We start from the raw sequence: 15,567 nt of genomic DNA, 5'->3' as shown, positions 1-15,567 counted from the left end.
ATACATAATGTTTTCACTTGAAATATGTTGGTTTAAAAGATCACCAAGCAACATAAGCAGCAAAAATTGAATTTTTAAACTTACATTTAATATTATTCTGTATAATTTGATCATTGAATGAATTTAATTGAACCACATTGTCATAAAACTATAACTAATTACAGTTAAAGTAGTCTTGTTTTAATTTTTCTTCATAAAACTTTTTGGGTATAAATAACTTATAATTTAATCTTGTAATACATGAGGATGAGAAAAAAAAATTTTTAAGCTAAAAATGATTTTCTATTTGACAGTTTAAATGTTTCAAAATTCTTAAGAGTATTTTATTCTTTTATTTTTCTTCAATTAAAAAAAGATTAAAAAGTCTAAATATATAAATTTATAAAGAAATTGTAATGCATTCTGGTGGATTAAATTCTTGAATTTAATTATTTCTTTAAACAGAATAAAAAAAAATGTCATTTTATTTTACACTACTGCATTTTTAATTTCAGTAAATATTGCTTGATAGTAAATAAAAATAATAATTCAATGTGAAATTATCAAAGTTACATAGACACAAGAAATACACACGCATACAAGTGGCCACACAATGTTATTACTATAAAGCTGAAACGTCATAAAAAAAAAAAAAAACAGAGGCCAATTGAAGCTCATTGTTAATTAACATTCAATTTAAACATTGTTCAATAGCAAAGAGTGAAAGAGAGAGCAGATTAAATAATTAAGCAAAGCAAATGTTAACAAAAGCAACAAAAAGTATCAGAAATTACTTACTTCCTGCCTTTATATGTGACCATCGCTTCTCCAATCGGAATAGGGAGAAGGTAGTTGGCACTACTCAAATACTTTGAAATGCGGTTGAAAATTTCTTGAGAATCTGAAAAAAAAAGAAAAATTATATATATATATATATATATATATACATACATACATGTACACACTGGCATTGTGTAGTATTAAATATAACGTAAAATTCTGTAAAAAGATTTAAAAAAAAAAAAAGAAAAAAAATGGAAAGAAATACTGGGACATATGCATGCAAGTATTGTTTTTTTCCAAACAGTTCACTTCTTGTGAATAAAAAAAAATACTCAAGCTGAGATTAAAACCAAAACCTAGACTGGGAGTCAAGTAAAATAACCATTAGACCAGCGTGCCACGATCTTTAAAATGTATTTTCAAACCTACTTCTTCTTAACATAAGGAAGCTGTCATGTGAATGATTCACACATGCGCAGTTGTGAAACAGTTTACAAACAGACAAGAATCCGATGACTCAAGTACCTTTTTTCAATTTTGACCTCTTAGCAGCCCTTTTTTTGACTGAAAAATCGATTAAAATTTTTTCCCATATCCAAATACCAAAATACCAAAATTTTTTTCCAAATACCCCAAATTTTAAGTCTGTACATCAAAGATTCGGTGAGTATATAGGTTGAGAGCTATCCCCTCACGCACATTCTCACTTTAATTATAGATTTATATTAGATATATTTTTTATGATGTCCTTACAAGTATAAAATCCTACTTGTGAGATATTGGCATGGGTTCTTAGTAGTTGGATGACTACACCACTTGTTGAGAAGAGGTAGGTATATTCTACAGTCGGACTTCACCGCAATTTGCTTGATCTGTGTGAGTCAATGGACTTTGATGGCTCAGGTGGCAGGATACTTGCCTTGCATGCAAGTGACTCTGGTTTCAAATTTTCTATTGATGAACACAAATAAGAGTGAAACTCTAGGATTTCTGGTCTATGGCTTTCATGGCTTGTGTGAGCTGCAATGTTGCTTGTGGAAATAATTATACATCTATATTAATGTATATAATTATTTGCACAAACATCCAAATCTCATTTGCTCACTTACTATCCAAAGTTATTGTTTGCATTCGACAAGAGGTTTGATGTTGTCTGGCTGTCCTTATGCTAAGCCTCCAGTGATCACGATTGTGGTAATTGATTGCGTCCGTTTGCCAAAGTTTATAGTCTTACCTGATGATTTCTTCCACGTTGTCTTAAGGTGCCCGGCTTTCATTTTGCTGTCCAGTTTCTGCAAGAGCCAATACACCTCTTGCTTCTTTCAACATAATCGAAGCAGAGAAGACAGATTACCATTATTAGGAGACCAAGTTTTGGAATAGCCAATTTCTAAAATAGAATATTTTACCTAATCTTGTTCTGCATCCAGATTTAAGTTGCAGATTGTCCTGTTATTTCTCTGGAGTCTGGCAAATGATGGCCCAACACTTACTGCCATACATCATCTTTTTTATGCAGCTATTATAGACCTTACTCTTGATAATAATTAGGATAGCTCAGGATGTTAGGATTGGGGGAAGCTTTCTGAACTTTCTCCATGCTACGAGGGGCGTGCAATAACTAATGCCCCTGATCCACTTCCAGTTGTCTAATCTAGCTGAAATTTTGCATGTGCAATAATTTATATCTCTACGGGTTATGTGGCAAATTACACCTCTGAACTAATTGTGGTTTCTGTTTTACAGGTGTTTGAACTGAGTCAGGTGTGAAATGGAGCCTGTTGAATGTCGAGCAGTGATTCGGTTTTTGTATTTGAAAGGATGCACACCACAGGAAACTTTAAATGAAATGAAAGAAACTTATAGTGATAATGCCCCATCATATGACCTTGTAAAACGCTGGCATTGTGAATTCAAACATGGCAGGAAGTCTGTAGAAACAGCTCCCAGATCTGATTTCTGAAGTCACGTCATGGTTGGAGGACCAACCTGAGGTGTTCTATAAAAACGGTCTCCAGAGAGAAAGAGAGGGGGAGATGGCAAGAGAGAAAGAGAAGGGGAGATGGCAAGAGAGAAAGGGATGGGAAAAAAGAAAGGAAGGATGAGAAATAAAATCCTGTCAAATAGCAAAAACAGAAAAAGCAAACTTCTAGCAATTTGATAGAAATTAACTTTTTTTAATTAATAATGAAAATAAAGATTTGGTCCAAAAACTAGAAAACTCGCATTTATGAGAAGGTCTAGCAGTTTAAGTGAAAACTGCTAAAAGCATTTCTGTATAAATGTTTTATGTCATGCAATGTATTATTTATAATATTCATTTGATAAGTTTTGGAAAAAAGTTCTAAATACAAATGGTTTAAATGAAAAAATAAATAAGTAAATAAAAAAAGTAGTTCTTTTAAAAATTCCACTAATTTAAAAAAAAAAAATCCATCAAAATCAAAGTAAAAAAATAATTAAAAAAGGAAAAATAAAAAATAAAAGTGCAAATTGAAATTTTTTTTTTAAAATATGATAAAAAAATATAAATGGGGAAAAAATGTATAAAAGAAAAATTAAAAATTGAATAAAAATTTTTAAATTAAAAATTGTGAAAATAATTCTTACCTAATTTTTGATTTTCAGACTTTTCAAATGTTTCCCTCCAAGAATTATCCATAAAAAGTGAACAATACACAGAATCAATATTGGCTAAGTATTTGCCGATGGAGCTAGCACCTGAAATGCAAATTTCATCAGAAAAGAATTGAAAACAGATAAATTAAAAAATAATATCTATAAATGACAAGATTCTATATAACAATCGTTCATAAATTAAAGGCCTAGTATAAATAAAAGGTAAAATATAATTGAATAAATATATTTCCCCACATATATATATGTATATAGTTATGAAAATGTATATGGCAATCAAGCTACACAAAATTTGTGTTTCATCCTTGAAAGGACTCATTCGGTTAGCTCTACTCACATATTAAGCACTGTTGAAGTAAATACTAAAAATCAATACATAAAATGTTACATCTCATAAAAATTTATGTGGATACGTAAAATAATGTAACCCTGACAGCTGCAATCACTCAAAAAGTCAGAGTAGACGTGGGAATAAGGGCAATTAAAAAGTGACTTCACACTTCTTCAAATCTCAAATGTTAGGAGATGCATCATTAAATGCAATTTTGCATCATGTTTAAGATGGCTAGAGATGAAATAGTTGATAAGGTATGAAAATAGGATGGGGGAAAAAAACACGGACAGAAAAGATAGATCTTGTGGGTGGGGGTTAATACCTTGCTTAAGGGTGTCCAAGACAGCCTAGTGTCGAACCTGAGAAAAGTTCTATTTAATCCATAAATTATATCCTGACAAGTACGACTACTACTATTCCTGGTCAGAGTGGACCTGAGAGCAATGCCAATTAAGAAATTAATAGTTATTAAGAAGTGACTGCACACTCCCTAAATCTCTCCACGTTAAGCATCACCATCATTTTAAGGTGCGGCACAGAGCACTCCTTCTTGACTTCACAGAGTACAACACCGACTTCTTATTGATCTCCTCTCCTTCGTACAACTTCTTACAGAAGAGACATAACTGACATCTCTCTTATTTCCTCGAAAGATACTTAACTCAACTCCAGTCTTTGGTCCCTCCTGGTCCCGCTAACACAATGATAAAAGACCCTCTATCTCACCCTACATTTCAAGTGTTGGGTGAAATTTCCATGGACAGAGCTTTACTGCAAAGACTGCCCACCTCTGAAACACATTGCCACAGAACTGCTTCCCTGCTAATTAAAACCTGATTGTCTTCAAGTCCAATATCAACAAATTTCTGTCACGAACTGTTCTAAAAAAATAATCAAATGCAGTTCATAGCATGTTAGTACTTCCATAATGTTCTTCATCTTTCTTTTCTCCTAGCATCCATTCCCATCTCATTAAGGCTCACCCTGGAGTGATCCTGATAGCAAAACACAAAACAAAAGTTATAACCAAGACAGAAATGAAATAAATATACTTACCAAATGGAATGACTAGAAACCTCACGTAGCTTTGCCAATCGGGCGATTTGGCAGAAAATTGGTCGACATAAGGACGTAATATGGAATTGATGTAGCCATCATTACCAGCCACTCCGATCTTTATGGGCGATGGACTCTTGGAATTACTGTTGCAACTGAAAGAAAAAAAAAAAAAAAAAACAAATGGAAATTTATGTTATTCCAACTGTTTTCCTCATCTTAATTGCTGACATTTTCATAATCATTTAACCGATGTACTCTCTCTAGTCTTACTCAGGTGCCTTTTGTTGCAAACGATAACCTTCTGGGAATTTTTTGACCTGAACTCTTTATGAAATCCACTTCTGGGGTAGATTGTTCTTGTTCTTAGTCTTGTGCTTTTTTTTTTTTTTGATACTAAATATCTGATAATTCTTTAAAGTTTATTAGAGATTAAATCCGCAACAGTCAGATTCATTCCAAAAATATCTCTTAAGGAACTGAAAAAAAAGAAAACAAAATTAAGTGATACTAAATATTTAAACGACGTCGAAATGCTAAAGAACAATCTCCTTCATTATAGGTTCATTCATTTATTTTTGGCCAAGTGAAAAATGACGTTAGTTAAGAGGTATTCTAAAATGAATTTTATCTACAAGTTGTTAGTTCAATCCCTGCTAAGGAAACTGAAGGAATTAACTGATATGATGCATGATGTAACGTTTAAAAAGAGACTTAGATTCGATGACGTCCGAGGAGGAAGATTAAAGTTGTGTACAGAACAGATTTTGATGCTATGGCAACATTGAAAGAATTGATGAAAATTGGGTTAATAGACGTAGAACACTGTAGACAGTAGGACCAGTTGGCAGGAGAAGGCCAAGGGATACATGGAATGAAGTGATAAGGTTGGATTTGAGAGAAAGAGGAATAAAGACCTGGCCAGAGATAAGATTAATTTGGAAGTCAACTTTTTACAAACAATACAACACATGTCAGTGTATAATACATTAAACCGATGATGATGATTGTGTTACTACTACTACTAGATTATCTAAAGGCAATGTTCCTATTTAATTCTTAATGGTTTTCTTCTCATCGCCATGACAAATATTTTAAATTTTACTGTGTTTCGGTTAAATATTTCATGAAAGCTATTAATCAAGTCAAACATGTAGCTTTGTTTTCCAAACTTGGTTTAGACATTCAGATTGAAAGGAAGTTTAACTACATTTTTATTTTTTTAATATTTTGGCTGTGTTAGTAGAAAATGTAAGTGAAATGTTGGGACAAAAAAAAAAAAAATTTAAAAAAATGGCAGCAATCAAGATGAGTTAAACAGTTTTTGAAATAAACAATTTTCGATTGAAGAAACTTCACAAAAAAAAAACATTGAATGTAAAAAAGTGAACGAATGCAAAGAGACAGGCAACACCAACAGAACAATCCAATGTCCAAGAAGAACATTTAAAAAGGGACGAAAGCAAAGGATAAAATTTAGACAATCCGAAAGTATTTTTTAAGAAAGAAAAAAAAAAAAATCTCTCAAAAAGATAATTTTTCTAAGTCGACATTTTCTTCCCATTCACAAAGAAAACAATGAAATTCTACCAGAAAAGGCAAAAAAAAAAATCTATGAAAAAAGTCAAAAAAAGAAGAAAAAAAAAAAAAGAGACCAAATGAAAAGTTTTCAAGTCACCATGCAGATAAAAAAAAAGCTTAAAAGTTGAATAATGAAAAAGCCAGAACTTTGAACTGCTTGGGTGGCTTAAGAACTTTTGGAGGCTACTTACAACTTACCAGAGAGCATTCCTCAGATAACAATTACCCTTCCACCACAGGCACACAGACCTTCTTCATTCTCACACCATGTGGAGGCAGCATAGTGTTATTATAGATAAGATAACATTAGACAGAAAGGTTAACAGGAGGCCTTTTATATATATATATATATATATATATATATATATATATATATATATATATAAAGATGGCATAAAAAAAAGGAAAAAAAGGTAATTTCTCTCCCAATGTTCAGATTTTGGAATCATGTCCATATGCATTTATTTTCTTTTAATGAATTAATAAGTGCTTTTTCTTCTGATGAGTTAAGGGTAAAATAAATTCATTGATTGATATAATTATTAAATGAATAATTTTGCGCTATGAAACAGGTGCTGTCAAGAATTGTGCATGTCAAATGTACTTAAAGGAATAAATGGTAAGATAGTCAACATCTTTAAATTTGGAATATAGACTTGTGTCATTTATTTGTGTATATATATAGAGAGCTACCTAAAAAAAATGCCATTCATGGAATTGTTAAAAAAAAATAAAAATAGAATCCATTCTTCAATCCAATCATATTTAATACAAATAAATTTCAATCAATGTCAGACTTGTTTACTAAATTTCAGTTATGGATATTTAACAGTTTGTTTTACTGCCATTAAATGATATGTGGGAGGCACTTTGCTGATCGTCTCATCAGTAGGAATGTAATCCTGAATGGGTTTTTACATTCATCAGGCGTAAACAACACTACCAGATTTGTATGTAAAGGGATTATCACTAAATCATTCCCATGACAATTCGCAATACAGAGGTTCACACTTGGCATAGATCATTGAATAGCGATAAAATAAAACTGTTGGACATTTATAACTGTAACTTAGTGGACAAGTCAAGCAGAGATTGATATTTATGTGTATCAAATATGGTTGGACTGGAGAAAAGATTACAACTTTTATTCATGATTCTATTAAGTGTAAAAAGATTTGATTTTTATGTCACACAAACTTGTATCGATAATTATTATTCCGAGTTTTAATGGAAAAAAAAGTAGTTTATCTTTTATTCAAAACTAACAAGCAATCCAGCATTGCTTGTGAATAAATAAAGAGTTCAGGGTACTCATGTTCTGAATCCCATATTAACATTTTTATTTATTGACTAGCAGGAAGACTCAACATTGCCCACAATTGAATAAGGATCAACAAATATCACCCCCTCCCCTACTTCTATCGTCATTGAAATCGGTGAAATTGCCCATTTTTTTAAAAAAAACCCAAATCAATTGATTGCCTGCAGTGTACCGGGAACAGCTTCACAAGCCTTTTCAAAGTGACTTACTCCACAATACATTCTATTCTTTATTGCACTGTAGAGAATTTACTGTTGATTTTATAAAAATATCTGTAAATAGCTTCACTTTTGCTTAAAATGCAAAAGTCAAGTACCATGGTTCAATTGTGCTGTGAACAGAAACATTCATTTCAAACATTCTCCTGTCTTATAAAAGAACTAGCATTTCAGCCCAGCATTGCCCAGGTGTTTGGAGGTGTATGTTGAGCAAAAAAAAGAAAAAAAAAAAAGAAAAAAAAAAAGGGCGGTCAATTTTTTTAACTTTGATCCCTATTATGACCCCTTAACATTTATTGTTTTGGGCTCAAGTCAAGTTATTAAGTTAGATCTATGTCCAAGGAACTTATATCTAATAAAATAAAATTTCAAGTGTTTAGACCCAAAATTGTTGGAGGAGTTTGGTAGAGTTCTCAAAGGTCAAATCGTTGAACTTTAACCCCTTAAAAGCCAAATTTCTGGCCGAAAACCGATCACATAGATTTTCTCAAATCCCAGTACCCTGTATATCAAATTTCGAGTTTGTAGACTTAAAATTGACAGAGTTATTGCGTAGGGAAATGTACACACACAGACACGTTCACTTTTATAGACATATAGATTAAGTGTTGATTTTATAAATTATTTTTACATAATCACTTGAATTAAAGTTAAAAGTATAAACGTCAAGTATCATGTTTTAATTGTGCTCTGAAAGAAACATTCCCTTTGAACACACCCTTGTCTTAGAAAAGAACGTACTGTTAATTTTGCCTTTCTGCTTGTGCGATGATAAAACTTCTCAAATGCACTTGCGATGTTAGGTTGTATAAAAGTGTTAACTATGGCCAAAATCAAACTTCCTTCTTTAATCAAATTTTTGTTTATTGATTTTCAATACTTATCAGATGAATTCTGATACAAAACCTACGCAAGAACACTCCCAGACATATCAAGTACCTTTGTGTGAAATTTTTTTAAAAATGGGCCCAGCCATTTCCGAGTACATACCTTTTATATAATAGTAGAGTAAATGAAGGGTAAGTACCAGTGGCGCAGTGGTTAGAGTACTTGGAAAAATTAATTGTAAAAAGTGATATTCTCCTGAAGGTTCAATCCTCAGTATGGGCGACCGAAAAATACAATTGCGATTTACTTAGGACCTCTATCAGTCATGGTTGACGGAACAAGAGCATACTACCCCCATGAAGTAAGTAAAGGGTTCCACTCAAAATTCTGTCCAAATTCCTCGAATTTGACAGAAACATTTCCGAGTTCAACAAGATATACCTGAAGAAGGTTGAAGGTTACATCAACCAAAGCATTGCGAAAATCACGCTCAAGATGAGAACAGTAGTCCAATGAATCTAAATAATACGGATACTATCCTCAGTTATTAGATACTCTTTTGGGGGTTAGTGTGGTGTATATTCAATGACTATAATCATATCCTCCCAAGCTAGTTTCAATAAAGATAATCATTTTTTCCATTTATGGATGCCCAGTGAACCCACAAACACCCAACAATATTATAAAATCCCTAAAACCAAATTAATACAATAACTAGATTCCTCATAAAACTTTCAACGTAAAAACTTTTATTTCTGTGTATAGGTTTTTGTTTTCAATTTTTAATCATAGATAGAAATGCACTATTTCATTTATTTTATAAATCTCAAAAATTTTCTAAGCTTTACTTTTTAAATAGTCACCAACCATATTGACAAATAATCAGCAAGAGAATTAACTCTGTATAAAACTAATCACAATTTAGTCATATTACAAATTATCTTAACATGGTTGTAACTATTTTTCTTGGTGATATCCGACCATTTGAAAAACTTAAAAAAAAATAAATAAACAAAACAAGGCCATATAATATTAGACTCTTAATAAAAACCAATTCAAGAAGGGTCAAATTAACAAAACCAGTTGATAAGCATGGAAAAATATTTTTTTGTATTTTGAAAAGATTACAAATCAAGAGACGAAAACATCAAAAAATATACTGAGTGAACGATTGGATAAAAAAAAAAGAGAGAAAAGCATGAAACTGGAAAATCAGATTTCAATCAGATCTTTTGCAGATTTGAAATAGATAACATTTAAGAATTTGGCAATTGTTTAGAACTTTCCCCCTCCCCCATGAATAATTGAAAATAAAAATCTGTATAATATATGTACCAGTGATGGAAAGAAAATATTGCACATCAAATTTCACAGGAAATAAAACTTCAATGATCAAGTCGTTTTATTTTCATAAAGAAAATCATTTTTAAGCCCTCTACTCCCCATATTAAGAATGGCTTTCAAATTCTGCAAAAGTTTGAATTATTTAAAGTTATCTCCCTTGTTTTTGCACAGGGTTTTCGAGATAGTGCTATGAGATCATTGCATTTTCTTATTTAAAAATAAAACTATTTGATTAATTCACATGATTTTTGGTGTACGATATTTTCTTTTCATTACAAGCACATCAAACTTTTTACTTTTATAAAGAGGGTATTTCTCAACAACCACCATGCATTTTTATAAGAAATGTTTTTTATCAATTTGTTGAAACAAAGTTTAAAATATTAGAATTTCTATTGTTCTTTCAAGCCTAAGTTTAAAATTTTCATCATTCTGCTACGCTTACATTTGAAATAGAATTTTTAGATGTGTCCATGCATTCCTAGAAAAGGCTCCATCTATTGATTAGTCACACTTAAGTTTGAACTGGAATTTTTATTGGCTGAACCTTAAAAACTGGTTAAACTAACAGAAACATTGATTGTTTATGTGAAACAAAATTATAAAATTAAGTAAATTATGTTGGCTGAACATTTCAGTTGATGTAACCTCCGACCTTCTTCAGGTGTCTCTTGCCAAACTCTGGAATCTTTCTGTCAAACTTGGGAATTTGCATGGAATTTCAAATGATTTCCGAGTTCAACAAAGATTCCAGAGTTTGACAAGATGCACCTGAATAAGGTTGGGGGTTACATTGATCAAAACTCTGTGAAAATAAGGCTCAAGATGAGAACAGTAGTCCGAATAATACATATATCGACACTCTTATGTCTATTTTCTAATCGTTTGGTTAAAGTCCAGGGGCTACTTTCAAAAGCCAGAACAGATGTAATGCATTCAAAAATGTCACATTTCATCTCAGTAAAAAGATTTGACTTCCAGATTTTGTCAAAGAATTTGTTAAGAGAAAACAAGAAGACAGATTTGTGAGTAAACTAAAATGTGATATTTTCATTGAACTCACAAACATGATTTAATTTGAAACAATATTTTATTTACTCAACTACGGATCTATTTCCTTTATCGTGAGTTACTTATGTCTTCACACATATTAGCACTCCCATCTGACAGATCCTAACATTAATCTTGTTTCTTCACATTTTTTAGCTGCAATTATCTTAACTTCAAATCTTTCCATATCACATGATTAAATTAGTCAATCATCTATGGTATCAAAAATATCAACATAGCCTTGTGCATTTAACAAATTTATTTTGACAATTTTAAATACATACTAACTCAAGTAATACCTAACAATTACGGGGGAGAACAGGTAAAATGGGATATTTCAGGTAAACATTTAAATACTTAAGAAAATCATATAAAAATGGTGATACAAGAAGTTAAAAGATGGTTTTAAGATGTCACTTTAAAATTATCAACTGATTGAACAGAAAAAAAAAAACATACGATTAAGTAATGCCCCAATTTGATCATTTCAAATTAAGTTTTACTTACAATTTTTGAATTCTTGTAACAAGGAAACTGATCACTGCTTTCATGTCTGCGGTTGTGCAAGTTGAAATCAGTTTCAGTGGTTTATCTTGGCATTTCTGAATCAAAAACTGAAAAAAAAACAAAAAAACAAAAAAAAAAACAGTAATTTTAATTTTTTTTTCTCTCAAAATTTTATGTTAAAAATTTATTCAAATTTATTTAGTTTGTAAAATCATTTTTTCAAAAAGTAAAAGCCTTAAAAGTGACCGAAAAAGAAAAGAACAATCAAATCCATGTTTAAAACTGTAGTCAATTTTTCTCTACACATGATACATAGATAACCAAGTGCGTTCAACAACAGTTCTACTTTATCTCTAAAACAATGAGTTAGTAAGGAAATGGAGATCATTAATTTCTGTCTCCCCAATTTATCAATTAACTGCGTTATAATATATCTTTCTTGTTGTCTATTGGTCTTAGTGAATTTCAAGAATCTGTCGTCCAGTAGAGTATCATGCTAAGGCCTGCTACATGAAATAACACAACCACAACAAAATGCACCATTCCTTGTATGAACGAGTTTATAGCTGTGTCACGGGTCTTATTTTGGCTTTGAATACTATGTTAGCCTGAATATTTGGTCAGGGTGTTCCGACAAATCATTGTACAGAAATACTGGAGGGATTTAATAAATAACGCAGTCAGCAGTAATTTTTTTGTTATTTATTTTCTCATAATGCCTAACACAATGACCATATATATATATATAATAATAATATCAAGCAATCTACGAAAGATTAATGCAAGCAACAGTAAACGTAGTCACTAGTTTTGTCTTCTCTGCCCCAGCCTCTCGAACCAAAGGTTCTGAAGTCCTTCGCCACCCTTACTCAAGGCACGCCTACATGCTGGTCTATCTTCGGCTAGCTCCTCCCACACATTCACATCGATGCCAAGAGCAATCAGATCCTATTTGGCCACGTCTTTAAAGCGCAGCACCGGGCGACCGCGGCTTCTTGTTCCATTTGCCAGTTTGCTGTAGAGGATATCCTTAGGGAGATGGCCATCGGGCATTCTGCGCAGGTGTCTAAGCCAACTTGATCGTTGGATCTTGAGTGTCTGGAACAAGGAGCGGCTGCCGGCACGTCTTAGCATCTCTTCGTTGGTGATTCTATCCCACCAATTGATGCCCATGTCGCAAGCTTTGGAGATGGTAGACGTTCAGTCTTTTCTCGTGACAAGCATACATACAGTAGGGTACTCCGAACACAGCATTTGTAGATGCGGCATATATATATATATATATATATATAGATGGAGATAAATCTACATCACTACTTCTTTTTACACTTTTCACATTTCCAGATACAATATACATCTCCTGCCCATACCCAAGATAGCATATACACATGCCTCAAAGTCTCTAGATATAAAATTATGACAATGTTTTTGGAGGTTTATCTCTAAAAAATTTTTTTTCTGAAAATACCCTCAATTTCACTGTGAATTCCAGTTGAAAACTTTAAACAGAGCGCAATAGTGTATCATTTTAATATCACTCACCTGTCCTTGCCATTCTGCTGTGTTCACCATTAAAAAGCAATCTGGCAGTTTGTCTTCAGAGTTGCCGCCCAAAGAACTTAACTGGTCAAGAAGAACTTTTCGGGGCTAAAGAGAGAAAAAGAAAGATTTACAAAAATAAAGAAAAAAAAAAGTAAAAAAAAAATGAGATAGAAAAAACAATTACAAAAATATGTAATAAAACCAAAAAAAAAAAAAAAACACCTATATGATTCTACATTAAAGATTAAAAAAAACAAAATCTTCACAAGCAAGATTATAAAATTAAGCATTTTTTTCATTATTTTATTAGAAAATTAAGATTTTTTTAAAAATCTAAATAAATTTTAATGGCCATTAAAAGTTAACTTATATATATTTGAATCGAGAATGAACATTTACAAAAATAAGTTTAGAATAATAAAAAAAAAACTGTGCATACTTATCTTTAAAAGCTAAATGAAGAAATTTCAAAGAAAAAAATTATTATACAAAATTTAGCATTAAAATAAGATCCGTGCGATTAGATTGTAATTAATAATAAATTAAAAAAATAAATTTCACAGAGACAGATAAAATCTTAAACAATAAAACATAATCAGGTTATCTGTAAAAAAAAAAAAAAAGAAACGAAGTTCAACGACATTGAATTTCAAGAAACAATAACGAGGAAATAATGTGATGCCATTCCATTCGTTTACCATTACTTGGATATCTGAACCAACAATAAAAGTAAAAAAAAAAAAATGTATGGAAAGAATATACGAGAGGGTGTTCCAAAGGTAATGCCTCCTATTTTTTTAATTCCAACATGAATGGATTAAATTGCATTGTTATGACGATTGAACTTATGCATTCATGACCTGAAAGTTTCATCTCTCTGTTGCAGATCTTGATAGGGTAAGACTCAAAGAAAGCAACCCCTGTCATGGGTGTACGTCAGAAACAGAGATGCGTCACCGAATTGCTTCATGCAGTAAAAATAAAGCCGATCAACATCCAAAGGCATCCGTTGAACATTTACAAATGCATTATGCAGTTGATGTCGACACAGTCATGAGATTGGTTCATTGATTTCAGAGTAGCCACAGAGATGTGAGTGACAATGAACGCTCCGGACGTCCATGCACAGCCATCATCCCCTTCACTGGCTAAAGTGCATTGAGAATGGTGGTAACTATGTAGAAATATAAATTCCGGAGCACAAAAGGCGGCTTGTTCTAATGGCACTATTCCCATCTTTGTAGTTCTTTAACTCCCCCCCCCCCCCCAGTTAAAAAATGGAATGCATTACTTTTGAAACAACCCTCATACCATTTGTGTTTTGTAAAAACGAAAGAACCAAAGTACTCATACAAGGGCATAAAATAACACTACGCATGGCTTTGATCATCTGTTGGTATTTGCTGTTGCACATGAGCAGTGGAAATTCGGTCGATAGAACTAAAGAATAACAAACACAGACGTTTTTCAGCTGCCAGCGTAGAAAACAGGATTATTTACCTCCTTTCTGTCAACTAAAAAATGGACATGCTTGATATTCTTTAGTAGTAGGAGCTACATTTCCAGGGTCTCTGTGAAACTGCAAATACTGTTGCACGATTAAACTAACATATAGTGTCATTTGAATATATATTTTAATTCAAACAAACGGATATTTATTACTAGAGTTTGTGTAGTGAAACATTCTTTTTTAGTTCATATCTAATTTCCATATTTTTATGAATTGTGTACTTCAGTATTTTCTTTCTTCAGCTATTTCAGTTGTTATATATAATAAATATATATATATATATATATATATATATATCTTTATAGGTGCGCTTTGCTTTAAGGTTATATCTTTCTCAGGTTCATTCATTATATATACAGGGTGTCCACAAAGTCTGGCTACATTATGTAGCCAGACTTTGTGGATACCCTGTATATACAATGTAGTGGAGTCAGAAAGGGTGAAAGTAGGAACATGACGAGTTGGTGAGAATAATAAGAACAAGTAAGGGTTAGTGATACAGAAAAGGTTAATAAGTCCGTGGGGAGTCGGCTCTGTAGGACATCCGGGGATAGCTCTCATTGAGCAGTCTAGACTTGCTGGTTATATGCCTAATGGACAAGTCCATCTTAGCTGTTATAAGGGTGTGTATGTCCCCACAACATATGAAACAAAAAACTTGGAAGGGGGTATAGGTAGATTTAATTGTTTGATCTCTTACATGTGGATTCAAAATGTTTTCTTTTATGTATATTAAATATGTAGTTTTTTTCATCGTCTGAAGAGAGGCTGTTTTTATGAATATTTTCGAATGATATGTTTGAAACAGCCTGAATGGTCACGAAACAATTGTAAAAAGAATATGAAAATACACAAAATGATGATGCTCCCATTTTGA

At 32.0% G+C, this 15,567-nt stretch overlaps 1 protein-coding gene across 32 annotated transcripts in view; it reads right to left on the bottom strand.

The window, feature by feature from the left end:
• The window catches only part of LOC145260301 (phosphofurin acidic cluster sorting protein 2-like), a 459,714-nt gene that overhangs the window by 25,076 nt on the left and 419,071 nt on the right, over nt 1-15,567 (bottom strand). For all 32 annotated transcript variants that reach the window (XM_080118156.1, XM_080118160.1, XM_080118163.1 and 29 more), the window contains 5 exons: nt 13,181-13,285; nt 11,639-11,745; nt 4,790-4,944; nt 3,373-3,483; nt 778-880 (listed from right to left, as the gene is read on the bottom strand). In XM_080118156.1, the coding sequence (XP_079974282.1) occupies nt 778-880; nt 3,373-3,483; nt 4,790-4,944; nt 11,639-11,745; nt 13,181-13,285 (581 nt within the window). The remainder of the gene's footprint in view (nt 1-777; nt 881-3,372; nt 3,484-4,789; nt 4,945-11,638; nt 11,746-13,180; nt 13,286-15,567) is intronic.

This window comes from Euprymna scolopes, chromosome 36 (assembly GCF_053919585.1).
Source record: "Euprymna scolopes isolate OS-2025 chromosome 36, ASM5391958v1, whole genome shotgun sequence".
NCBI lineage: Eukaryota > Metazoa > Mollusca > Cephalopoda > Sepiida > Sepiolidae > Euprymna > Euprymna scolopes.
The sequence above is the reverse complement of the archived record's forward strand: the minus strand, read 5'-3'. Positions and strand labels throughout refer to the sequence as shown.